Source organism: Mustela nivalis (genome assembly GCF_964662115.1).
Source record: "Mustela nivalis genome assembly, chromosome: 12".
NCBI lineage: Eukaryota > Metazoa > Chordata > Mammalia > Carnivora > Mustelidae > Mustela > Mustela nivalis.
Window position 1 is genome coordinate 92,466,052 of NC_139031.1, and position 26,035 is coordinate 92,492,086.

Below are 26,035 nucleotides of genomic sequence, written 5' to 3' on the forward strand. Positions count from 1 at the left end.
ATTAGTTGTGGGGAAAGGAGAGAATTTAAAGAACTTGACAAGTAAGGAAATGTAAAGAAAGGGTTTAAAGGATATAGATCAGAAATCTGAGGTCTTAAGAACAAAGGATGGTCCTGGTCGGTCCAGTCGGGATTATAAAGAACTAAGTCAGGAGAAATGCATGTTCAGAGAAGGGGTAAAATGGTGCGTACAGGCGCAGAGATGCCTGGTTTGAGTCACACGTTGAATGAACATGTGCCATAGGATTCAGAAAAGGAGAGGGACACAAGCTCAGTACAAGGAGGGTGAGCGAAAACCTCCAGCCTTCCCCTTGATAAAGATGGTGGTCAAGCCCATCAGGGAGCCATCCTGCGTGGGGCTTTAGGAGGTGGGAGAAGGCAGGGCTTAGGCTGGTCGCCTCCGGAGAGCTGGTCCCGTGGAAGTGTAGGGATGGAGATCCCATGGGTGGAAAAACGCTGAGAGAGGCTATGGGTTGTAGGAGACTGAACACTTGTCCCTGTTCTGTGGAAGTTTGCTGAAAATGAGTGAGAACAGAAACTGTGTGTGTGCACACGCGCGTGTGCAAAACAAGGAGTGACTGGAAGTTTGGGAAGGAGGAGAGAGTGAAAGGGAACATTTGGTTTTTAACTTTACATTTTACTCTTATACAAGGTATAAAGGTAAAAGCATCAAATACTACAGATCTGAGTTAGTGGGAACGGGGCATACGAAGTGTAATTGTGTGACATCAGTAACAGTGTGTGTGTGTGTGTGTGTGGGGACCATAAAGGAGTAGAGATTTTGGGTACAGTGGAGATCCGATGTTGCCATGAGATCCTAAGGGGCTCCTGGCTTGACTGGGCATGCTGTCTAGATAGCTCTGAGATGAGAGGAGGAATCAGGCAGGGGCTGAAACCTGTGTCCCAGGAGATAAAAACCATGATCGCAACTAAAATTTCCATGCCCAAGGAACAGAGTGCTGTCGTTACAAAAGGAACCTTAACTTGTAAGAGCTTGAGTTAAACACGTAAGTGTTAAATTGGGTTCCAGCTGTGAGCCACAGTCTTGAGTCCAGTGTTTGGTCAAGTCCTTGTGTCCTGGGTCACTGGCTGGGGTCACGGGAACAATGGTGTCCTGAGGTGGGGGTCAGTCTACTTGTGTCCCGTGGGGCTGGCTTCCCGGGTGAGATGACATGCATCCCGGGAACGTCTCTTCTAAGGAGTGGAATCCTTGTTGGTTGAAAAGTCATGCTGACCTGAAAAATACATTTATCCTCTGTTATTGGAAACTTTAGTGATATTTTATTTGTTTCTGTCAGAATTTCAATTCTCATGTGCCTTGTTGAGGTGGTGGTTGTGCAAAAGGAAGGTTTGGGCCGTGAAGAGGGGACATACCAATCAGAGTGCCCAGGAGAAGGTTTGCGCATTAGTAGCCAAGGGTTGATTAGGAACCCTGTGGGGAGGGCTGGGAACAGGAGTGTCCTGGGTTCCCCTGGGTGCTGGTCTCAGCAGCTGGGAATGGGCAGAGCTAGACTCCCGCAGCTGGGAATGGGCAGAGCTAGACTCCCTGCTTCACTGTTACACTGAAACAAAAGCTGCCGACTTATAGCTTGGATGAGCCCCGAGAGCAGAGCCTGTGCCCTGCTCCTCATTGGGCCCCAGCAGCTCCCCAGAACCGGGCTACAAGGGGCACCCTGGTGACACCAGCTGTATGACCACTGTACCACACAGCACAGCCTGCTCTCATCGCGGCGGGCCTGTGACAGCGTCTTCAAGACATGGACATCCCTGCCTTAGAGATGCAGGAACTTCCTTAGAGACCTTAGAGACCCAGACCCCCGAAAGGAGTCTCCAGAGCCTGGGGTGGGCCCCCTTGCTGTGTCCCAGCACGTGGGCAGCTTCTCGGGGCCCCTCGTAAGCACAAGCTCAACGTAACACAGGTGTGTGGTATAATCCATTTAAATGGAGTCGTCTTCTCAGTCCCGGGAGGCCGGCGCTGGCTTACCAAGAGCAGATGCGGTTTGCACAGTGAATTCTCCAGGTAGACTCCTTCCTCCTGCACTGGTGTCCTGCTCCGTGACTGTGCAGATGGCTGGGACACACTTGGGTGCTGGGACGGGTGGTCTGCTGGTGCTCCCCGAGGCCTGGGGGCTGCAGGTGCGGCCATGGGAGTTTGTCCACAGAGGAGAAGACCACGGCGCAGAGGGCACATCTGTGGCTTTATTCCTTCCCGCATTTCCTATTGGGAGTTGGGATACTTGCGAGGAGTTGGGATACTTGCCATGTAATACTTCTCAGGATTCCAGGGGAGATGGGGTCGGTGGAGAGGCCCAATCCCAAATCGTAACCGTGCCTTTCCATGCACGTCCCATGGTTAGCGGCAAATCTTGTCCCTTCTGCACATGAAGTGCTGAATGTCTGTCTTTTCACCAACATACTTCCCTGGCCCAAGGCACCGCCTGCTCTTACCCGGGTGCCAGGACTGAGGTCTTGGGGGCACCCCCTGTGCTCCCCTGGCCCCCGGCCCACGTCTTGGGTCTCTGGAAGTGTCCACAGTCACCCATGGAACATGTTCCTCAGATCACACATCCCTCTGGCTTCATCATACTAATCATCACTAATAATAAAAAACAAACCCTCCCCCGTGACCTACGGGTCCTCCCACGTCTGGCCCGGTGGCTCCTTAGCTTCTCTCCACCTGCCCGGCCCACCCCTGGGGGTCTCCCCGGCACCTCCCCTAGATCCCCACCTCAGGTGTTCCTAGTCACTATGACCGCAGCTCCTCTGTGCGTCGGCCCCTCTGTGTGCCAGCCCCGTACACCTGTCATCCTGTGTACCTGCTTGTCTCTGTCAACATGGACTGTCCCTCTTTCTATACCGTTTTCTGCTCAACCTTGTGCATTCTTTTTAAAAATATTTTATTCATTTATTTCAGATAGAGCAAGAAAGAGAGCGTGAATATTTGGTGGGGAGGGGCTGACGGAGAGGGAGAAGCAGGCTCCCTGCTGAGCAGAGAGCCCGATGCGGGACTCGATCCCAGGACCCTGAGATCATGACCTGAGCCGAAGGCAGTGGCTTAACCCACTGAGCCACCCAGGCGCTCTAAATAAACATATCTTAAGAAAAAAAAAAATGTCCATTCAGGTCCCCTGCCCATTTTTTTAATTCAGGTTATTGTTTTGATACTGAGTTATAGGAGTTCCTTATATATTTTGGATATCAACTTTCTATATATTTGGTTTGCAAATATCTTCTCCCATCACATAGGTTATCTTTTCATTGGTTTGATTGTTTCCGTGAATTGAGCTAGACGCAGAAGAACAAAAACTACAGGATCCCACTTGTCCGGGAGATCTAAGAGGGCTACAGTCACAGGAGCAGAGAGTGGGATGGCAGATACCAAGGGTCACTGGGGAGGAAGAAATGGGGAGAGGCTGGTCAAAGGGTATGAAGTTTCAGTTATACAGGTAATGAGTGTTAGAGATGTAATGTGCGGACTATAGCCTAGAGTTTAAAGTACTGAATTGTGTTCTTAAAAATTTGCTAAAAGAGTAGATCTTATATTGCTTTCTTATCACAAAAATAAAGACAAGGTAGGTAGGTAGAGAGACACTGAGATTCAGATAGGGTAGGAGGAAATGTCTGGGGAGCAAAGGGTGTGCTTATGGAAATGACGGTGGTGGTGACTTCACAGGTGTATACTTAGCTCTGAACTCATCAGGTTGTGCACATTAAATATCTTCCGCTTTTTAAAAAAGATTTTATTCATTTATTTGACAGAGAGAGAGAGACACACAAGAGAGAAGGAGCACAAGCAGGGGGAGTGGGAGAGGGAGAAGGAGAAGCAGGCTTCCCGCCGAGCAGGGAGCCCCATGCCGGGCTCCATCCCAGGACCCTGGGACCACAACCTGAGCCAAAGGCAGACACTTAACAAGTGGGCCACCCAGGCTCCTATATCTGCTGCTTTTTATATGTCCATCACTCATAGTCCATAAAGTGTCTTAAGAAAAAGAATGAGTGGGAGCCCCTGGGTGGCTCAGTTGGTTGGGGGTCTGCCTTCGGCTCAGGTCATGATCTCAGAGTCCTGGGATGGAGTCCTATGTCGGGCTCCCTCCTCTGCTTTAGGGGTCTGGAGAGACTTGGGAGCACTGGGGTGAAGCGTAGGGGACACTCTGGGAGTAAGGGTCTGAGCACTGAGATGGGATCTCAGTGAGGGATCTCGGAGGAACAGCAACCAAGGGACGCGCCAGCCGTCACATCCAGTGTGGTCCCAGAGCTGCCCCACACCTTGGAGTCACAACATGTTGTGAGTTCACACTCACGCAAGTACAGGGAAATGTGTGAACTCTGGGAACCGAAGACAGAGCAGTGGGAAAGGCCAGGCTGAGGTTCAGAGTGGGGTAAGCGGAAGCTGGCTGGGACCTGCTACATGGCGATTCCATCACAGTATAAAAATGCAGTGGATCTGCACGTCCTACGCTTTCAGTGTACACAATGTTCAGTGTCAGATACATTTCAGTGAGAAAGGAGCCGGCTAAAGCCCCTTTCAGTGAGAAAGGGGCTGGTAATACACATTTTCGCTAGATACAGAGAATCACCTTATTGATTGCAGCTCTCTCCCTTACTCAGAATTTTTGATTAAAAGGATAAGCACAAAATATCCCCTAAGAACCCAGAGGAAAAGATGATATAAAAACTGACGACAGAAGAGCCGGAGGAATTAGGTGAAGCAGGAAAGCGGACGAACAGTGACTAAGGAAACAAAGCCATGATGTCAGAAGGAAAGTAGCAGCAAGAACAAACAAATCTGGGCCACTGTGAGAGTTAGACTGCTCTCGGCAGTTCCCAGGCAACCTTCCTGAGCTGGGACCCTGGGAGTTATGGAAACAGCCATCATCGATGAGCAATTCTGCTGAATTCTCAAAAATTCAAGGATAAAGAAAAAAATGTTTTTTTGTTGTTTTCTGTTTTTTTTTTTTTTTTTTTTTTTTTTTAAACAAAGCTATAAGTATCAAGAACAGATTACTTTGAAAGTAATACAAATAAGACCAGCTTCTGACTCTGGAAAATTTGCCTTGAGATGTCCCCTTTGATGCAGGCGTGATTTTGAAGCGTGTTGTGCAAATTCTAGGTTTTGAGATTCACCTGTTGTCTTTGGTCAGAGCATGCATTTTGCTATCTTCACCATCTTCTATTTGATGGGGGCTTGTTTTGTGGTCCGTGCGTGGTCCTTGTGGGTGCAGCTTCCATGGATGATTAAAAACATGTCTTTGGGGGCGCCTGGATGACTCAGTGGTTCAACGTCTGCCTTCTGCTCAGCTCATGATCCCAGGGTCCTGGGATCAAGTCCTATGTCAGGCTCCCTGCTCAGCAGGAAGCCTGCTTCTCCCTCTCCCTCTGCCCTGGCTTGTGTTCCCCTCTCGCTGTCTGTCAAATAAATAAATAAAATCTTAAAAAAAAAAATGTGTCTCTGGCTGCCCTTGGTAGCACCACTCCATATATGTCAGTCAGGCTCTGTCCTTTGGTTGTAAGGCTCACTTCCTCTCTGTCTTCACTGGTTTTCTGTCCGACGGGACCATCGTCTCATGAAGGATTGAAATGCCCCAGTATAATTGTGGATTTATCCGTTTCTCCGCTCAGCTGTATCGGTTCTCGATTCCTGTATTTTGAGGCTCAGACGGTTGGTGCGTACACTCTATCAGTCTTCGCCTTTTGACTGGTGTATTTGCGATCGACGGGCTTCACGCACCAGTGATCTCAAGTCTGGTACTTCATTACCTGTTTTGTTTCCTCTGGTTCTTTTCTTGCTCTCCTGTGAGTGACTCCCGTGTGCTCTCCTGTCATTGACTTGGACAGCTTTTCCATTTTGGTTTATTTCCAGAGTGTTTGGTATATCCCTTCATCCAGTTTCCTTGGTGGTAGTGTGAGGAGTACAGGGGTGACTCCCAGGGTCCCCTGCCCTCGGCAGTCCCCATCCTGCAGGCTTCTGCAGTGCCTCATCTGGGGTTGAGAGGCACGAAGGACACCAGGAAGTTCACTGCCACCTGCCACGCTCTTCCTCACATCCTGAGGTCCCCAGGCAGCCGCTGCCTTGTCCCCTACCTGTCAGCTTCTGTGCTTGCTGCTGTGTAATATCCAGGTCCTCGTGAGGGACAGGACAGGGTTGGATCTCCTCCAGCTCGGAGGAACCAGCATCTGGTCTCTGACTTTTTAATCACAACCTCACAAGCCGGTGGGTCAGGGAACACTGCCTACAGAATATGGAAAGAAAAAAAATTACACCCCAAATTTGGTCCCAAATGAAGATGTTGCCATCAATTAAACAAGCCATAGAGATGACTTATGTTGGATGTGTCTCAGAAACCCACCATAGACATATCCTAATAAAAAAGAATGCCCAAGGATGTCACTTGAGAGGTTAATCAAAAATAAGATCACAACCATATTGAATCCACAGAATGAATAAAAGAACTTGATGAACATTGGTCCCAGGGAAGCATATGGGTGCGAACGTTTGCACGTGTGTGACGGAAACATTAGTTGAAGGTCAAGAATGATTGATGCGGTAGAAGATAAAGAAAATGAAGCATAATTTAATAATGACATGCGTGTGCCGAGAAGACCTTGGACATTTTGAAGTAATTGATATCAAAGTGCAAATAATGATTACCTCTGGTTGGTTCTGAATTAGATTAGGACTTATTTTACTTTGACTCTTTCTTTCAAAGCTTTTTACAGTTGACGTCTATTATTCAATAAGACTAATAACCTTAACACTGCGGGGAAAACAGTCTTTCATCCAGGAGAGAATATGAGGAGGGAGACAGAGGGGCGTCTGGGTGGAGCAGTCCGTTGAGCGTCCGACTCTTGCTTTCAGCTGAGGTCGTGGTCTCAGGGTCGTGGGATCGAGCCCCACGTAGGGCTCCATGCTCAGCCCAGAGTCTGCTGGAGATCTTCTCTCTTTCTTCCTCTGCCTGTGCTGCCTGCCCGAGTGTGCACGTGCTCTTTCTCTCTCCAAATGAATAAATTAATCTTCAAAATGCAAACAATTAAAAAAGAAGAGAGAAAGACAGAAAGAAAGCTGTTGGTATACCTCTTGGAAAGTTCATAGATTTCTCTTAATACTCTGTTGGGCCAAAAGAACATTTTCGTCCTTCGGATCACACCGATGACTCACAGTGAATTAATCAAAAGAAAACAATGGTTGGTGCGTAGACGGATGCTAAGGCAGGTCTGTTCATTTGGTGGAGATGCCTACACACATCTGGGCCTTGATACTTGCAGAGATGTACATTTCATAAGAGGAATGGACCCAAAAATGACTGTTGGATTGGAGACAAGTTAAGTATCTTCTATCATAATGGAGATCAGACAAAAGCACAGATGTGCATTTTTACAAATGACAGATATACAGAGTCTGGAAACCATGATGAGAATAGTAAATGAGGAGCTAATGTTACACATTTATACATTGCTGTGGGCCAATCCTTAGAAAAGCCAGAATATAAATGAGGAGAGTAATCAAACAAAGATCATTCAAGTGTATTCAGAATTTGCATGTTGAAACATCATTTCTGAAGACCTGTGACATTGCCACCCCAGAGCCCCTTCCTTTCCTCTAGGGCTGAAACTGCAGCGGCTCCCAGGAGGGACCTGGACCCCTTGCTAACATCGTCAGCCCCAGATGCCCTCACAATGCCGTTGTCACCTAAATACAGTTCTGAGCACACACAATACAAAGGGACTAACAGCCCAGTTACGGAGATTGTGCATTGCAAGAATGTGGTTTTCACAGAGAGGACATCAAAGGCTATACATGATTTTGATTGTTTGACAAAAAAAGGATAAACTGGGATCCAGAAAGTCAGGGTTGTGGTCTCACTCCGCTGTGTTCGGCCCTAGAGAAGTCGACAGAGTTTCCCTGTGCCTCGGTTTCCCTCCCCGTGTTTCCCGCCCCACCACCCCTTGCCGCTGCCCCGTCTCTAAGTTGAGGGCTGTCCCAGGACAAGCACGTGGCAGGGCGCCGATCTGTGAGACGGGTCGTGTGCCCCCTCCGTCTTCGTGCATCTGTGCCAGGAGCTGTGATTTCTGAAGTTCCTCTTTTAAGGAGCAGCCGGCAGGAATGCGAAGGGTGTGAGGTCGCGTGTGGACTCCCGCGCTCTCCCTGCCGCCTCTCCTCGGAGGGTCAAGGGAAACTCGGGGCTCGCAGGGAAGAAGAGGGTCGTCTCCTCTGTGCTTTCTCCTATCGCTCTGTCACTGTTGAGAAAACAGGCCCGCATGGCGCTGACTCTCAGTTCCCCCACCCCTTCTTGCAAAATACAAAATCTCAGCACCTGTGTAGGGAGGTGTCATTTTGATGTTGACATACGTATGTTCATTCCTGCAGAGCTGCTTCTAGGGAACGTAGGGATAGCAAATTGCAGTGTGGAAATGAGCAGCTTGGGCAGCTTTGGTAACCCTACCAGCAGCCCGCGCCAGGGTTCCTGGTGAGCACCTGCCTGCCTCTTGTCTGCTTTCAGGTCAAGGGGCTGCCTGCCAGCCCAGCACTGGGCACCGCGCGTTGTCATAGGCGCTCAGTCCTTCCCCGGGGTCCCTCCCCACCCACTCCCTTCTTGGTGCCGCCTCCTCTGTGTCCTCCCGTGAGTGGACTGAGTCCCACTGGGGAACGGGAGCTCTGCAGGCGCGAGGGGAGAGGCTGCCTGTTTACACCCATCTGCAGGGGCTCGACGGGGGGAGCCTGTTGAAAGGGCACATCAAATCGCTACAAAACCCGGAGGAGACGTCGTCATTGTCGTCTGGAGCCCAGATTTCTCTTGCTCAGAGCAGAGCACGATCAGGATGTTGTTGATGCAGCTCTGACGCTGATGCGAGGCCGGCTGACCAAATCCGGTGGTAAATGCCCAGTGGGACTCGAGACTCTGAACGCAGGTGGAAGGGTTTTCCTGCTTATCCGATGGCTTCCTTCTTAAGCACTGTGCTGTACGGCCCTGCCTTTCTCCATATCTTATTCTTCAAAGAGCATTTGTCACTTTCACCACAGCCATCAAGATCTGGTGGGATGGTGGCCTTTTAAGCAGAGACCCAGGACCCTTCTGCAGCCTTGAGCCCTGAGCTGGAGGGCTGCCCTCCAGGGCCATGAGGACCCCCCCACCAGCCCAGGAGACAGCCACAGAGCATGCAGGCTTCTTCCAAAGAATGTATTTAAATATTTACTGTGTGTAGAATATGGAAATCGGGGGAGTCTTGAAAGTCAGCCCTGGATGGAGAGCTGTGTCCCCCCGAGATATGGAGGCACGGAGGCCCCGGGAGGGGAGGGCCAGCCGCGGTACTTGGTGGGGTTCACCAGCTTTGTCCTTCTCACACCCAGTGTAGGCAGACCCCAGAGCCAAAAAAAAAAAAGGGCGGGATGGCTGGCGCGGCTGCTTCTCTCTGGCGGCCGGTTCTGTGCTGTGCGTCATCTCCTCTCCCTGCTGCTCTAGGGAGATGCTCATGGTTGTGCTTGCGTGTTTTTGCCACCACCGTGTCACGTGTGGAGGGAGGGTTCTTGCTGCCCTGTGTGCTGGCAGGTGAGTTGAAGACACCCACAGGCCTGGGACCCTGCAAGCGTGGGTCCTGCCCGTGTCCTGCCCATGTCACCGGCTCAGGACAGTTGTCACCATTCTGCACTGCTGTTGTGGCTTCTGGAAGACCCGGGTGTGTCCAAGCTGGAACTCTTCACAGGGTCCCGTTTGCCCCAGTTCCTGAATGCTACCGGCTGACTAACAAAGATAGTCACACAGCATTATGCCACCTTCTGTATCATGGAAGTCATCATCTGGTGACCGAGTGAGAAAAACGTATCCCAGAAACGTCCAGAACAGGGGTGTGACGCATGGGGGACCGCAGGAGCCGTGGCTCACTTCCCGGGGCAGAGGGCCACATGCAGTCCCACCTGCTAGAGAGAGGCCAGGGGAGGCCAGCACAAGTCCAGCACCTAGAGCCAAATGAAGGGCACAGATTCATCACAGAGGAATGAGGAGACAGAAGCCAATCCCAGAGCACTGTTCCCAATCGTCCAGCAAGGACCCTGCCGTTGAAAGTAAGGAAAGATGTTTATGCAGCCTGATCCACAGAAAGCGATCACAGTCGTTGCACATTCTGTAACGGAACATTGGCAGAAGCGCTTGCTGCTTTTTGCTGCAGAAGGAGCCGGGCAGGGACATTGGACTGGCAGCCCCCCGTCTCCCTCCCACCGTACAGAAATGTTCCCTGGAAAATCAGACGTGTGTGTGGAAGAGAGGTGCGTGGCACGCTGGTGGGCAAAGAGGGGTGGCACCTGCCGCTGGGAGTCTGGAACCCCAGCTACAGGCTGCCAGATGTGGGAGGCTTTCTCGGTGTCTGCTCTTGAGATCTGGCTTCTGCAGACAGGGGAGCTCGCATGGATGAGACAGAGCTGCTCTGTAGGAATTTGCGCACGTGCCTCACGTCTTGCACCACAGACAACACGTGACCATACGTGGCTCCTCATTGACACCGGGATACTGGCACCTGGTCTCTGCCCACTAGTCTGTAAGGGCTCAGGACCCGAGGACCGTCTTTCCCTTCCCTTCATGGTGTTCAGAAAAGGACATCATCACCGAGCAGCCGTGAGGAGGGAGTGGGCTGGACAAAGAAGCAAGGATCTTCCTCGACGTACGACAGGCTTTTGTTCTGATAAACCCATCTTTAGTTGGAAATATCGTAAATCAAAAATGCACTGAACACAGCAGCCTCCCGAACACCGAGCTTACCCCCGCCTATGATACGCGTGCTCAGAACACTTCATGAGCCTACACCGGGCAAAACCCTTGGGTACAAAGCTGATTCTGTAATAAAGCGCCGACTGTCTGCTATGAGTGACTGGATGCGGTACTGAGGGTGAGAAACAGAGAGGCCGTGTGGGCGCAGGAGGGCGATCGGGGCATCGGCTGTCCACCCTTGGGACCATGCACCTCCCGGGTGGCGAGCTGCCCCCCAGTATCCCGGGAGAGGACGTGGCGCAGAATTCCAGCCCGGGAAGAGACGCCGTTCAGAATTCCAAGTACAGTCGCTACTGCACGTGTATCCCTTTGTACTTAGTACCTGTACTTGTGCACAGTACTTGTACTGTGAACTCAAAAAGTGCTAAATGGAATCATGTTAAGGCGGGGACGTCTGTATAGGAGGAGGCAGGGCAGGCCCCCAGGGGGAGAAGAGAGACACGGTAGTGACCTGGTTTTCCAGGGGCAACAGTGGGGCCATCAGATGACATGAGAGTTTGGACGTCGTCCTACAGGCGTCTTATATCCGGGTGAAAAATATGGGCTCTGTCTTTCTTTCTGTTTCTCTGCGGGAGTTCTCTGGAAGGACTGGAGGGGTTTGGGGATACCGAGGAGAGGCGAGCTGAGAGACAGGCATGTCCCCCTTGTCCGGGGCAGGGTGTGGTGTGCGGGATGGGGTCTGGCACTAGGGCATGGAGGTGGTGGGAAGCAGCAGAGCCTGACCTCTTCTTGGATGTGTGTGGAGAGGACGAAGGGGAGGGAGGCTGAGGTAGGTTTGAGTCTGATGACTCGGAAGATGACGGGGACATGAATGGTCCTTCCAAGCAGGTGGTGGGAAGCGTAGGAGCAGGCTGAGTGAGCCCAGGTTCTGTTTGGGATTTGACGCTCCTGTCAGGTGCATAAGAAACACCTGGGACCCTCAGGGAGGCCTGAGGAGACCCAGGGAGCTCTTGAAACTGCAGGGTACAGAGAGCTCGGGACTCTCAGAGGAGGAGGAAAATCCAGCTCCGGAGGGAATCCTTCTTCACCCCAGGTTTGTGACCCCAGCTCAGTCCTGGCGCTGTCTGGAGGATATGCAGACCCCACAGGGCCGCACCCTCACTTCCAAGCTAGCAACACTCCCAGGAGCCCAGGCCACCCCCAATTCTGACCAGTTGGGTGTAGTGACCCACCTGGCTCAAGGGTGCACCAGCATGCCTCACGAGACCAGAAAGCCCTATGCTTACAGTTAGTGGGGCTGCCAGCCACCTGATCTGGGGGAAACCCACACTCCCACATCCTCTTTCCATGAAGTCCCAGAGCTCAGCAGGCCTGACGCTCCAACCCTCAAGTCAGGTGATAGTCTTTGTTTTTTGAACTTGACTCCTTCAACCAACTTTACCTTTCCAGACAGCCTGAGTCTGTGTCCTGGGCTCCATCGCCTTCCTTCAGCTGTCAGAAAGCATCTGCACACTGCCTCTTGCCCCATGTGTGTACGTGTGTGTGCTTGCACGTACGTGTGCACACACACGCGCACACACACACACACACACACACACACAGGTTAGACAATTCCAAGATGCATCCACTTTCCTAAAAGAATCCAGTTCCTGAGCCCTCGTCTGCTCCCCACATGTCCTGGACGTTTTCCCATCTGGAAAGTTCTCATTGCCCTGATCAGCCAGGAGCCACGCACAGCACTGCACCTACACTTCGGCTGTTTCCAGATCCTAGCGGGACACTTGCCGCATTCCTGCAGGATCCCGCGGTTCTGCAAGCTCCCTCGACAGTCTGTGAGCTTCTGCACAGCCCCCGACAGAGCTGGTGGCTGCAGGTCACATGCCGGGCTGCCCAAGAAGCTGCCCCACGACTCTTCTGCCCAGGAAGAGTGAGAGCTGGCGTGTGCTGGAGGGACGGGGGTGGAGGGGTAGAGATCAAGCTCAAGGGAAAAAGACGGATGGGAGAAAAACAGGTGGGGGTTACTGGTCCAGACAGGCAGAGGGTCAGGACCGTGCAACTCGGCTCAGGACAAATGTATAAATCTTGCCCAGGGTCTAGGGAAGCACCCGGCCGGCTTTCCGCACACATGGCGGGAGCCCGCGGCAGAACATCAGGACAATATTAATTTAAAGCCAAACAATTTGTTCTGGAAAACTGGACAGTGGGGTTGCTGAACCAATGGCTTCCCTTGTCCTTTCCACTGGGAGGGAACTTGCATCAGGGAGTGGCGGAGCCCAGGATGGAAGGGGAGAGGCTGGCAGAGCGAGAGAGGGGAGCAGCTGGCACAAGGCTGAGCGACAAGGCTCTCGGGGCAGGACGAGATTTGGAGGACTCCGCTCTGTTCTGGGTCCGTGCCTCTTCCTTTATTTATATTCACTCATACCCCGCGGCGCTTCGGTAAAAATTTAATATGACTTCGTAAGAGAATGCAAACCACAGGTGGCAGGCTGCACTAAGTGAGTGGAAGCGGAAGGGGAACGCAAGAGTGGCCCGTGGCGTGGGGCTAGGATGTGCTCCCCTGCGGCCACACACTTAGCTCTGCAATAGCCCATCCGAGAGGGCCGCGCCGCCGTTCTGACGTCTGGCGATAACCTGAAACTAGCTGTCGTTTGCTCGGGGTTATGGAGTCCATGGTGCAGTGTGGACCAGCCTTGGCTGGGGTGAGGTTGGGGGGACGGCATGCCATGTGAGGTCATGCACCGCCTTTGTGACAAAACCATTATAATCGATAAGTTGGCGGCGATTTCTCCATACTGGCTGATGTCCTACGTGGAGGCCAAGCCCCCGAGAGGCAAGCAGAGTGAATGCAGACAGGCAGCTCCGCACACCAGGCTGGACCATCGAGATGGTTCACTCTCCTATCGGCCTAGACTTGGCTTTGGCGAGAGGGGGTGTTTGCGTTTTGCCCCGCGTTGCATCCAATGATCCCCTCGCATACCGTTGTGTCGTCTCGCCGAGTCTGTGTCTCCCTGCAAAACATGGCTAATGATGGACTTATGCCCAGGGATGTTTCTGAAGATCAGATCATAAAAGGTCAGACCAGCACCTGCCCCTCCAGGCACGTGCGAGACCTGCCAGCTGTTCCTGTCACAAGCCTGCCAGGTGCCTGCACAAGCCAGTAGAGAAGAATGGTGGCGTGTGCCCTTCTTGGCACCTGCGGGCCTGGACAGAGCAGCCCAGAGCCGCTGTGTGGGCACCGTGCGTCCACCTGCCGTGCCGGGAGAGGGCTCGGGGGCTCACGTTTGGCATTTGTCTTCCGCAGGAATAACGCTGTACAGCCAGCCGTATGGAGGGGCCTTGCTGAACGAGGACAAGATGTGAGTTGAAGGACCTCTGGGTGAGGACGGCCCTGTTGATGGGACAGAGTCTTTGGGTTGTTTAGGGGGGCTTGGGATCACCTTCTTCCTTTGCTCCGGTTTGGGTGTTTCTTTACCAAGTGTGAAGACCGGGTGATTGCAGAATGCGTCTTGACTGAGCCCGTCACAGGCTCCACTGTGTTTCTAAGTAAACTTGTTCTACAGGCATGATCTCCCTGGAGCTCAGGGACCCCGTGTCTTCCAGATGCTTTCTGGGGACGCAGTCTTCTTTGAAGATTTTATTTATTAAGAGAGAAAGAGAGAGAGAGAGAGAGAGCGTGCACGTGCATAAGCATGGATGGGGGAAGGGACAGAGGGAGAGAGCATCTCAAGCTGACTCCATACTGAGCTTAGAGCCCGATGTGGGGCTCGATTCCAGTACCCTAAAGTCCTGACCTGAGCTGAAGGCAGATGCTTCACTGACTGAGCCACCCAGGTGCCCCTAGAGAATTTTTTATTTAATTTTGTTTGTTTGTTTGAGAGAGAGAATGAGAGAGAAAGAGAGCATGAGAAGGGAGAGGAGGGAGGATCAGACTCCCTGCTGAGTAGGAAGCACGAGGCAGGACCCAGTCCTGGGACTCCAAGGTCATGACCTGAGCTGAAGGCAGTTGCTTAACCAACTGAGCCACCCAGGTGTCCCTAGACAATTTTTAAAAGCAATCTCTGTACTCCATGTGGGGCTTGAACTCACAACCCTGGGATCAAGAGTCACTCACCCCACTGACAGCCCACGGAAGGTGGAGGGCGCTTCTGCCTGTCTCCTCCTTTTCCCACCTCCCTTTCCTGTTGCACTGATGACTAAGCTTTGGTCAGACATCGATAGTAGGCAGAATTAGTGCAGTGCACCCTTGAACAACTGTGTTGGGGCGCTGACCCTCTGCACAGTAGAAAATCTGTGTATAACTTGACCCCCCCCCCCCAGGACCTACCAAACTGAGCTGGAGATGCAGATCTGGTCGACAGGTGTCCTCTACCAGAGGTGTCAGGGAGGCAGGAAGCACGAGGTGGTGTTACCTCCCCTCCCTGCACTCATTCTCAGCTTCCCCCTTTAGTGGTCTCTGACACCGGCCACAGCTCTGGCCGTGGGCTCACTGACGAAAAGAGGGTGCCAGGCAGTGGACAGTTGGTGACGAGCCCCTTCTCTCCATGGGCCAGCTGAGACGCTGTGTGTGCACTGGGCACTGCTAAGGAGGGGTAACGGGGTAGTGTTCTGATGAAGATGTGACCAGGAAGGTGCACAGTGTGTGTCATTACAATTACGGGTGCATCTCCCCCCGGTACGAAATCATTCCGGTATTTGGAGAGAGGAAATTCAGAGATGGGCCAGCCACCTGCGGAGCTGCAGCTATGCCCCTTCCAAGTCCCGACAGGGGTCCCGACATGGGTGGGGCCTGGATGTGGGCGGGGGTCCCATGTCACAGGGGTCCCCACAGGGGTGGGGGTCCGGATGTGGGTGGAGGCCGCAGCTCCCTATGGACCCCACGCTGAAGATGTCTTTCATTTTAACTGGGGAGTCGGGCTCAGTGGTCAAGAGTAAACCTTGGAGAAGTTTCTAGAAGCCGGCAGAGCTAATCCATGCTGGAAAAGTCGCCGACGGCATTTAGGACAGACTTGTCAGCGTGTCCTGCCCATCATCGGCTCCCCACAGGGGTTTCCTCGGCTCTTCTCCTCGTCGCCGGTTGTTCCCGAGGGAAAGAAGATCTGTGTCCTTCGTGCGCCACCTGACGCACTGTTCTGTCTTGCCCGCAGCCTGGAGAGCATCCGCCAGTGTGGCGTTGCGCTCTGCATCGTGCTGGGGTTCTCCATCCTGTCTGCATCCATCGCGAGCTCCGTGGTGAGGGACAGGGTGATCGGAGCCAAGAGGCTGCAGCACCTCAGCGGCCTGGGCTACAGGACGTACTGGCTCACCAACTTCCTGTATGACATGGTAGGCCCGGAGAGACGACATCCCGGGGGCCTGCGTGCCGCCAATCTGTGTGTGTGAGCGTGCGTGTGTGCGTGTAGGAAGCGGCACCTCCTGCTGTCCACAGGAGAAGGTATCACTTCACTGCTAAGACCTGGTCTGGCTGAGTCTCCGTCTATCATTAAGGTTGGCTTTGTAAGACAAAGGATGGACAGCCATGCCCTCCCTGGAGCTCTGGGAGCTCAGGGACCTGCCCAGACATGCAGAGTTTCTCCTCGGGAGGGTGACACGGTGATCACATTAACTACACTGTTCACAGGGGTGGGACGGGAGAGGGTGAAGGCCCTCCGAGCTGACCTGCCGGCCCCCTCCAGGGTGACCGCAGCCTGGCCCGTTCTGCAGGGGTGCCGCTTTCCAGGGGACGCCCTGCGGGCTATAGTCTTCTGTTTTCGGAGGACGATAGCAGTGGCCTCTATTCCCTGCACTTGTAGACATTTAACAGGGATCAAGTTCAACGGCTACTTCCGTGGCTGCTTTGAGTCGTCCGCATTGTAGGAAAGCAGTCGTCTGTCCTCATCAGTACGTCGGTGTCCTGCGCCGCCACACCTTCTGTGTTATGGCGTGTAGGGACCCAGCTTGCCCTGGGGAGGGAAAAAGGGGGCTTCAAGATAGTAAGAGGTGGGGGCCAGTTTCTAGGACCCCCAGGTAGGGGGGACCCAGAGTCTCCCAGGCCCCAGCCAGTCTCCCTTTTTTTAGCAGTCCAGACTTTATGATCCTTTCATCCCTGTGATTCCTGCCTGAGGTTATGGGGGGGGGGAGGGGAGGATTATCTCTTTCCTGGTTGACCGTGTTTTCATCTTCGTCCAATCATTTCTGGATGACCACTCATTTAAGAGAAAGGTTTGAGGGTCTGCTCGGGGCAAGGTGTGTCCGCGGTGCAGGGACTAAAACAGGGAGCAAGGCAGAGACGTTCTCTGCCCCTGGAAACTTGTATTCTCACAAGAGGAAGCAGGACTTAAACTAGGGGTTCAGGAAAGGGCTCCCATGGAGTCTACATGAGGAGGGGCTCCGAGAGAGACCCCAGGGGGAGGGTGGCGGGGGTGGGGAGCCCTGGGGAGGGCACCCAGCGAGGGTCAGAAGGCAGGTGAGGAGCCTGTCCTTGAGTACAGGTGTGCCCAGAGGCCTCGTCTCCTGGACGATGGGAAGGTGGGGAACGGTGGTCAGCGTGCTTTCCCAGTGCGGCCCTCAGGACACATGGCAGACGGGCAGCTTGAACCGCTGACGTCTATCCCTCCCAGTGCCAGGGGACTGGGTATCCCAGATCCTGGCGTGGCGGAACCACTTCCTCCCCAGGCCTCTGCCCTGGGCGTGTGGCTGGAGTGTCTCCCCGTGTCCTCGCGCGTGTCTGTGTCTGCTGTCCTCTTATCACAAGGATGCCGGGCCTGTTGAATCAGGGCTGCTCTGGCGACCTTGCTGACCCTCCTTGACCCCTTCCGAGGTGCGTCTTCAGACCCAGTCCCATTCTGAGGTCTGGGGGTTCAGCGGATGCGTGGGGGACAGGGGCACAGCCCAGGCAGAGCTGGGCCTCCACTGCTGCCCGTGTTTCATCTGCAAACTAGCTGAAGTGGACGTGGGATGCCATCCCCTGTTCCTTGTCCCCCAGGTCTTCTACTTGGTTTCCGTGAGCCTGTGTGTCACCATCATCGTCGCCTTCCAGTTAACAGCGTTTACTTTCCGCGAGAACTTGGCAGCCACGGCCCTCCTGCTGGTGCTTTTCGGGTATGTGAGGAGAAACACGGCTGCAGAATTACGGTTTGTTTTCTGGAAGAGAACCCCCCCAGGATGGCTTTGAACCTGCTGCCGGCTGCATGATTTTCTCTCTCTGCAAGCAATTATGTTGCTTGTGCGAGAGCCGTGCCGCGGACCCCCGCCGGAGCAGCTGGAGAGCGCCCCGCCGAGGAGGGCGGGTGGTGGGGTGGGGACGGAGGTGGTGCGGGCTGGTGCCTCCAGGAATCAACCCCTCCCCACCCCGCTCCACCCCGGGCGCGGGTGAGGACAAGCAGGTTCTGGGCTGTCCTCACAATGGCTTCATCTGGAGCTCAAACATGCAATCCCGTTAGCTCCAAAATTGCCTTTCAGAAGAGAGTCCTTCGTCTGGCGTGTCTCTGCTCTCCTGTGACCGTGGTGGTCCAGAAGGCTGCCGTATGGTTACCGCTGTCGTTTTCTCCGGGGAAAAAACAGCAAAGGCTGAGAAGTCGCTGTGCACACTTCTCATTTTCAAACACACTGAGCAGGCTCATTGCCAGTGGTCCCCAATTGTATACACTTAGTATCAAAAATATGTCTCTATCTAGGCTGAGCGTGGGAGAGAGACTTGCCAGGAGGAGAGAAGATAATGAACTACTTATTTATTATAATGCGAGGTGGATAATTTTTGAAAACCCACATTCTGCTTTATTGAGGCCAAAGGGGACAAGTTAAATGATTTTTACGCAGCTCCCGGTGATGTCAGTGAACCCAACCATTTAACTAGGGAACAGGATTTAATACGAAGGCGCATGTGTTATTATTAGATGGCTGATGGCTGGGTGGAGGGGGATAGACAGACAGGACAGACAGACCTTTGTGGGAACCGTGATATGGCCATTCACAAACTCTGTGGCCTTGGGAAGAGTCATGACCCCCTGCAGACCCCACCGTGTTCTGTGTGGAGTTTCAGTTCTGTTCAGTTTGGTAGTTTGTACAAACCTCACAGTGCGTGGTGACAGGTCCCGTTTAATGACTCTCGGCCACATTGTTGCTACGAGAGCTGTGCTGCTGTGCAGAGGATATTATGTCTGAAGCTACGAATACTTGTGTTTGCACCAGTCTATCGTTCTCAGTTGGAAATTTAGTTTCCCGGGTATAAAGGGCCGCGCGCATGGGTTCCTGCTTCTCAGGAAACGGTCTGGTTTCCGTGCGTGAATCCAGCTGAGCGGGTGGCGTTGAACCACTACTGCTGATGGTGTTCTTGAACAGACTCGCTGTGCCCCATCCGTGAACTCATGAAAGCACAGCTCTTTGAGTCTGACGGAAGAGAGCAGACAAAATCTAATGGATAAGACGTGTTTTGAGGAGGAGACGTGTTTTGTCCTGAACGTTGTTTGGCTCGTGAACACCTTTGGGAGTCCGGGTGAAGCCACGTGTGCGGCCATGGCGTGTTCCGAAGAAAGCGGGAGATTCACAGATCCCTTGACTGACAGCCTGGGCCAGCCTGAGGTTTTATCTCCAGGCAAGAATCCTTCTGTCAGATGGACTGAGGGGTCTGAAAACAGCGGATGGTGCCACAGTGTCCCAGTGAAGAAGGGCCCCAGGGTGGCCGGCTGGAATCACAGAGCTACAGCCCAGGGACCACGTGTTGTTCCCATTGACACGGTGGTTCTTCCCTCACTGGGCCCTGCCTCGCACCCGACACTGCATGGGCATTGCTGTCCCCTGCGCCCAGGGAGGCAGGTACATCTGCTGACCCCTCCATCCCCAAGTAGGGAGGTGCAGGGACCCCGAGGACAGTCTCGGGAAGGCAGCCCTCAGAGTGCCCTGCAACCTGAAGACGTTACAGGCATGAAAAGGGACTTGCAATTAAATGGGATTTGGAATCCAAAGAAATTAGGGTTTGGACAAGGGCGTAGAGTCTGAAAGAGATGATAGAAAAAAAATGCCCCAGTGACAATTGTCTTTTTTATTTTTTCTTCTGAATATTCCTGCTCTCTCTAGCCAAGAAAACTTGATATTTTAGCTAGAAAGTGAGAAGAATTAGCATCAAAAAGGGGAAAGGAATGTCAGAAAGAAAAGAGAAGCTAGCATCTGTAATCATTGAAGCAGGAATGTATTAGGTGATTATTTGGTGCTTAAGGCTTGTAAGGGCTAGGCTGCAGAGTCCTGATCCAGGTCCTAGAAAATTCACTCACGGGGGGAGGGGCCAGCTTTCAAAAGGAGGAAACCCACACAAATTCTGGAAGGATGGTGAACAGCGTGCCACTAGCCAGTAAGTAAGTAAATATTACATTGCATTTTAATGAAAGTAGAGAGTGTTAGAAGCCACTGCAGGTATCACTAAAAGATAAATTATGCCCTAGGAGCATACTTTTTTTTTTCTTTTTTAAAGATTTTATGTATTTGAGAAAGAGAGAGAATGGGAGAGAGCGTAAGCCGGGAGAGGGGCAAAGAAAGAAGCAGGCTCCCTGCTGAGCATGGAGCCCAATGTGGGACTCGGTCCCAGGACCCTGAGATCAGGACCTGAGCTGAAACTGAAGGTCGGACTCTGACTGGACTAAGCCACCCAAGTGCCCCCCGCCACCCCTGCCCCATTTAACTTGTTACTTAAAAAAAAGGTAGGGATCGTGGAGCTGTTAATATGTTGATTTGAACCAAGTATCTGAAAGGTGACTAATGAATATATAGGAAAAAAGAACAAAAACCAAAAAACAAAAAATGGCTGCACAGCTATGGGAGAATCGCACGCGAAGACTGTCCCCTGATGCGGCAGGTGTGGCTGGTGGCAGGTCTGGTCAGTCTGTGGCCCTGTTGCTGATTCCTCCTTTGCTTAAAGACGTGACGCTCCGATCCCCTGGTCCAGCGTCTCAGCGACAGGACCTTGTGTGGGAGCTCTCCCTACTGAGTAACAAAACACCAACTGTGAACAGAGTGCAGCGGGGCTGGACGGGTCTTCTTTGGTGGGTCCCTCTCGTTCCAACGGGGGACGGGGCTTCCGAGTGGGACAGGGAGCTGCCCCGTTCCTGGACGGCCCTCCTGACTGTGAGTCAACATCCCTCTGTGCTTGGTGCCCACCTCACTGCATCACATGCCTGGTCAGGTGTCCTTACCTCCCAAACACCCGAGCCCCCCATCGTGAGGTTTAAGCGAGAGACTTTGTTGGACACTGTGTCCTGTACGGAAGCAAGGGACACCTGGTCTTTTGTGCTGGAGACCTAAGAGGACCGCGGTGTTTACTGTCAGCTACCTCAAGAGCTGTCCTATGGAAAGAAAAATGACTGGTCACAGGCTGCTCCAGAAGATAGAGTTAGGATAGGTGGTGTTAAGAGATTTTGGGGTCATTCTGAGAGGGCGTTTCATGGCAGGGATAGCTGCCGCAAGCCCTTTCTCACAGACTGCTGGCATTTACATTTCTGTTTCAAGGACCACTTGGAATGCTGTTGCTTCAGCCGGTTGTCCTGGCAGGTGCGTGAGAGAGGACGCACTGGACTTCTGCCCCAGAAGGGACAGTAAAGGTGTGGGGTCTGATTTCTCCCTGCAGGGCTTTTCTTCAGGTGCGGGCTGGACCCTTCAAAGCACCAAGGAGTCATGACCTACCTCTTGGGTAATTGATTTAATTATTTAATGACAATTAGATTCTTTGGTACAGTGGGTATTTAAGAATAATTGCTTCCAAGCTCTCCCCTCAACCTTGTATGCTCTAAAATAATTTCCATCGTGCTCACGTGACCAGGCAGATTTTTGTTGAGGCGAGTTTCCAGAACAGCGTATGATTTTATGTGTGATAGTTCTACGTACGGTGTTTTCGGAACTCTGAGGATGAATCCTTTGACCCAAGGACTCATTCTGATGCCACGGGTTCAGATAGAAGAAGGAACTAGAGGCAGATAGCAGCCCACCTCGAGGGCCAGGCCCGCGTCCCACCGCTTGGAGTCCCGTACGTTGTGGAACCAGCGAACACAGAAGAGAACCCGGGCTTTCAGGAGGTGCTGAGGGATTTCAGGTGCAGCTGCCGAGTCATGCTAGGAACGCAGGAGCATGTCTGCCTCCAGGCTGCACATGAGGACGTGGGACAAAGGCTGCGGTTTACAGTGAGTGACTTGTCCGCTGATACTTGGAGCCATGACTCCCAGACCCGTGCCCTTGAACGGGGCGCGTGCTTCTGTGACAGACATCGTGGGAGGTGAGCCAGGGATGCAGCTCAGCTCCAGGGTATGGAGGAAGAGAGATGTGCGGGCGTGTTTCTTAGAACCTAGTGCCATCAGACATGGGTATGGGCTGCCTTGAATGTCAGACCCCTTTCTCCCCAGCTTTGCAGCCACACGCAAATGAATCCCGTGGTCAGCTTCACCTGCTGTCAGTGGCAGAGCCTCCATCTGGGTCTCCCGACTTTGTGACCCCTTCCCCATCTGTATCATGGGACCACACACCTGTCTCCCAGGCTGCTGGAGAGGGAGGAGGACACAGTCTCATCGTGGAGTCCCACAGCACAGTGCCCAACATGGAGAGGACACTGAGAAGGAAGCTTTCCAGTTTTACCTCCAAGCCTTCTTTTTTCCTTTTCTTTTTTTTTTTTTTTAATTTATTTATTTGAGAGAGAGAGAAAGCAAGCATGGAGGAAGGACAGAAGGACAGAAGGAATCTCAAGCAGACTCCATGCTGAGAGCAGAACCTGACCCAGGGCTCCATCCCATGACCCTGAGGTCATGACCTGAGCCTGAGTCAAGAGGTGGACGCTTAACCGACTGAGCCACCCAGGAGCACTTCATGCCTACTTTTTCTACAGAGCTCTGCTGATTTCCCTTCTTGACAGCTTTGGATTCTCCTTCTACACCTAGGAACTCTGTGCAAAGAAGCAAAGAAGCAAAGAAGCCAGAGCCAGGCTTGACCCTTGGGGGAGGGGTGGTGGGGAGTCCACGACTTCCTCCAGCTGACAGAGCTCCAGGGGCAGGTACCCTGTGGCCTGGCGGTTGACCCTCCCCAGGGCTGCTGCCTTGGTCCCCAGGGCTCCTTGGAGCTCCCCAAATGTGCTTTGTTTTCAGGAAACACTGTGGGATTTGTTATAAAAGTGGGATTCTGTTCCCTGTGGGAGGGAAGAGGACCCAGCCAACGAGACTCATCTGTGCTTCCGTCCTTGTCCCAAGACACGTGACAGGAAGACAAACGTGACTCTTCCCTTTACTCTGTAGATACGCAACCCTCCCGTGGATGTATCTGATGTCCCGGATCTTCCCCAGTTCGGACGTGGCTTTCATCTCCTACGTGTCCGTGAACTTCATCTTCGGGCTCTGCACCATGCTGATGACCACCATGCCCCGGCTGCTGGCCATCGTCTCCAAGGCTCAGGTCAGTGGGCTCCAGCCACGCCTCTCAGGGCAGCGGGGAGTGCTGCCTCGTGCCCCTTCTGCTGCTCCTCCGGCTGGAGGTGAAGGGGAATGAGCCGCTGTCCATGGTCTCTAGCCCCCAGATAGAGAAGCCACCCCTGAGGCACGCAAACACTGGGACTGTTCTGAGAGCTGAGCTCAGCCCTCCTTGTTTGTTAATGGGTTCCTGATCCACGGTCGGAAGGACGGATGGGTGTCCAGGTGTCACAGGAGTAAGAGTCCGAGCCCTCTGTCTGGGATCCTGTGCTGCAGGGTGGGATTGGCTGCTGGGGCCGAGCATGCTCTCCGACCCCTGGAACATGCCCAGATCTGCTACATTCAGAGTGTCGCAGCAGAGGGCTGCCCCGAGAAGGGGCTCCGTCTCCCCCGGGGAGGGTGAGGGAACCCCTCTCCAGGAACCCTGTCTCCAACGGGTGTTCACACTGGCGAGTCACTTTTGGGAGGCGACCCCCCGCAGGCATCTCTGTCAAGCCGGATACAGCTGTGTCCCTGCCGTGCTCCTCCCACCTCCCTCCTCCCCCTGAAGCCCCCCTGGGTCTTGTCTATTTTACCCCTCCTCAGCCTCCCCTGCGCTACCTCTGGGGACAGACGTTGGAGTTTTGCGTTGCCCTCTGTCCTCTGCTTTCTGTCCTTTTCATCCCTGCTCTTTGCTCTCAGCTCAGACCACTGTCCCTCCTCACTTCCTGCTGTCTGCCTGAACCCCAGTCCCTCTGTCGTCCTGGTGTTTGATTGACTCACGGGTGGAGAAGGTGGCCTGAGAAAGGGCCGGCCCTCCCGGTTCCGGAGGCGGTGCTCCTGGCCCGTCACAGGTGAGTTGGGGATGGATGGATGCCTGCTCATGGGGCAGGCTCTCTTGCTCTGCCCTGGGCTTGTGCAGACCGTCCACTCTCCAGCATGGCTCATACTGTTTTTGGGGGGTCGTGGCCCACATTGGCATGGAGACATTAAGTACGGAAATATTCATTATGCATTCAGGGAAGGAAGAAATCTGTTCTGGTGATTTTTGCAGAGCTAGTGTTGTCACTAGTCTGTGTTAACGTGTCTGGCTGATAAGTAGGAAACCCCGATACAGTTACAGGGCGTTCGCTTGAGGAGGACACGGAGGTAGCCGAGACTGCGCACATGTTCCCTCCCAGCCCCACGGATCCCCGAGAGGGCATGGGTCACGCAGGGTGTCCCCGTGACCTAAGCTGAGAAGAGGGGGCAGACTAGGGCAGATGGACACTCCCTCCAGTGCGAAAGACGAAGTTCGAGGGGACAGGATCACAGGACAAGAGCAAGAGGAGGAATCAATGGGACCAGGAGAGGAGACCAGCCCGGAGCCTCTGTGCCGTGACAGTCCAGCTCTGACGTCCGCGTCCGGTTACAAAAAGGATCAGGCTTAGTTGTTCACAAATAAAAAAAGACATTTTATCATTTGCTAAGGTCTCTCTTTTCCTTTGCCCTTTATTTTGGTGGTGTTTGCTGAAGAAACCCAGTGTCGTAATGGGTAATTTCAGATCTTCAGTGTAAGCTGTGGACCGATAAATATATTCTTATAGAATCAGTCAAGGGTGACTAGGTTCTCAGATCAGCTACGTGAGCCAGGAGACCAGGGTTAACCATTGTGTGTCCAAACTGTGCTGTTCATCAGGGCAATTTAATTTTTACCAAATCACAATTTTTTTAAGCTAACGTCTATAGAAAATGCATTTTGGGTTCTAACCCGCCATCTCGAACACCTTTGTTTCCCACCGGTGAGGATCTCCTGGTTGGCAGGGGTGGGGTGGGGCGTGGCTGGGTAGAGGAATGTCCGGAGGGCAGTAGCTCATAGTTCCAGTAATTTCTTTTTTTGCACCCTTCATCAGTTCACAGTTATCCTAGATTGGACACTTATGGATTGTTATTTCCTGAATTTGTGCAGTCACGTCCTGTCGTATGCTACCTTTGTGTTCAGGTGTCGTGGACGGCTCTGTTCTCATTGCAGTAGGGACAGCTGTGATTCCCTTAAGGCAGATTTAAAGTCCTCGTCATGATTATGTCTGTTCCTTAGGTCCCAGTTCCTGAGTAGTAGGAAGCTGTCCTGTTCTACTGTTGCTACATTATAACCAGGGAGAGAAGCTGCTGTCACGTGGCACATTATCTGACTCAGGGATGGGCACAGTTTTGTAAAAGCTGGGATTGATAAGCCCCTCTAAGACTGGTTGCAATCCTTAAAGATGGTAGACAGGAGAAGAGCTAAAGGAAGAATCAGAGGAAGCGTACGTGTTTTCTCCATGTCTGTACACCAAAGACAATCGGCCATAATAGAACAATTCATGCCCCTTTGTTGAATCTTTGTCGCTCCCACATCATGTTATTTAATACTGCATTTACACAAGTCAAGCTGTCCCTTTGCATCATAAGGGAAAACTGGACATTGTCTAGGATGAAATATATAATCGATGATTTTGTGAATTTTTCCTTAGTATTTGTGATACGGCACATCCCGTGTCGTGTTTTATAATGTATTCCTCATGATGCCTTTGCTCCTTATAAATACTACTCTTCAGATGAACTTTTTGGAACAGAGAGAGAATGACTGTAAAACAGTGAGCCTCATTATTTTTTTTAAAATTTTATTTATTTATTTGACAGAGAGTGAGTGAGAGAGAGCACCAGCAGGGGGAAAGGTAGAGGAAGAGGGACAAGCAGGCTCCCCGCTGAGCAGGGAACCCAATGCAGGGCTCCATCCCAGGACCCTGAGATCATGACCTGAGCCGAAGGCAGACATTTAACTGACTGAGCCCCTGGGCGCCCTGAGGCTAATTCTTGATATTTCTATGGACTTGCCAAGCAGCTGCGGTTCCACGCTTAGCTACACCCTGTCTAAAAGTCAGCTCAAAGGACCCCTTTGCCATGAATTTTCTCCACAGGCTGTGTTCCT

General features: G+C 52.7%; 1 protein-coding gene across 2 annotated transcripts in view; it reads left to right on the top strand.

Annotated features, from left to right (window-relative positions):
* The window catches only part of ABCA13 (ATP binding cassette subfamily A member 13), a 321,989-nt gene that overhangs the window by 224,878 nt on the left and 71,076 nt on the right, over positions 1 to 26,035 (top strand). For both annotated transcript variants that reach the window (XM_082692779.1, XM_082692780.1), the window contains exons 49-52: positions 13,998 to 14,052; positions 15,841 to 16,018; positions 17,658 to 17,773; positions 22,936 to 23,092. In XM_082692779.1, coding sequence (XP_082548905.1) covers positions 13,998 to 14,052; positions 15,841 to 16,018; positions 17,658 to 17,773; positions 22,936 to 23,092 — 506 coding nt within the window. The remainder of the gene's footprint in view (positions 1 to 13,997; positions 14,053 to 15,840; positions 16,019 to 17,657; positions 17,774 to 22,935; positions 23,093 to 26,035) is intronic.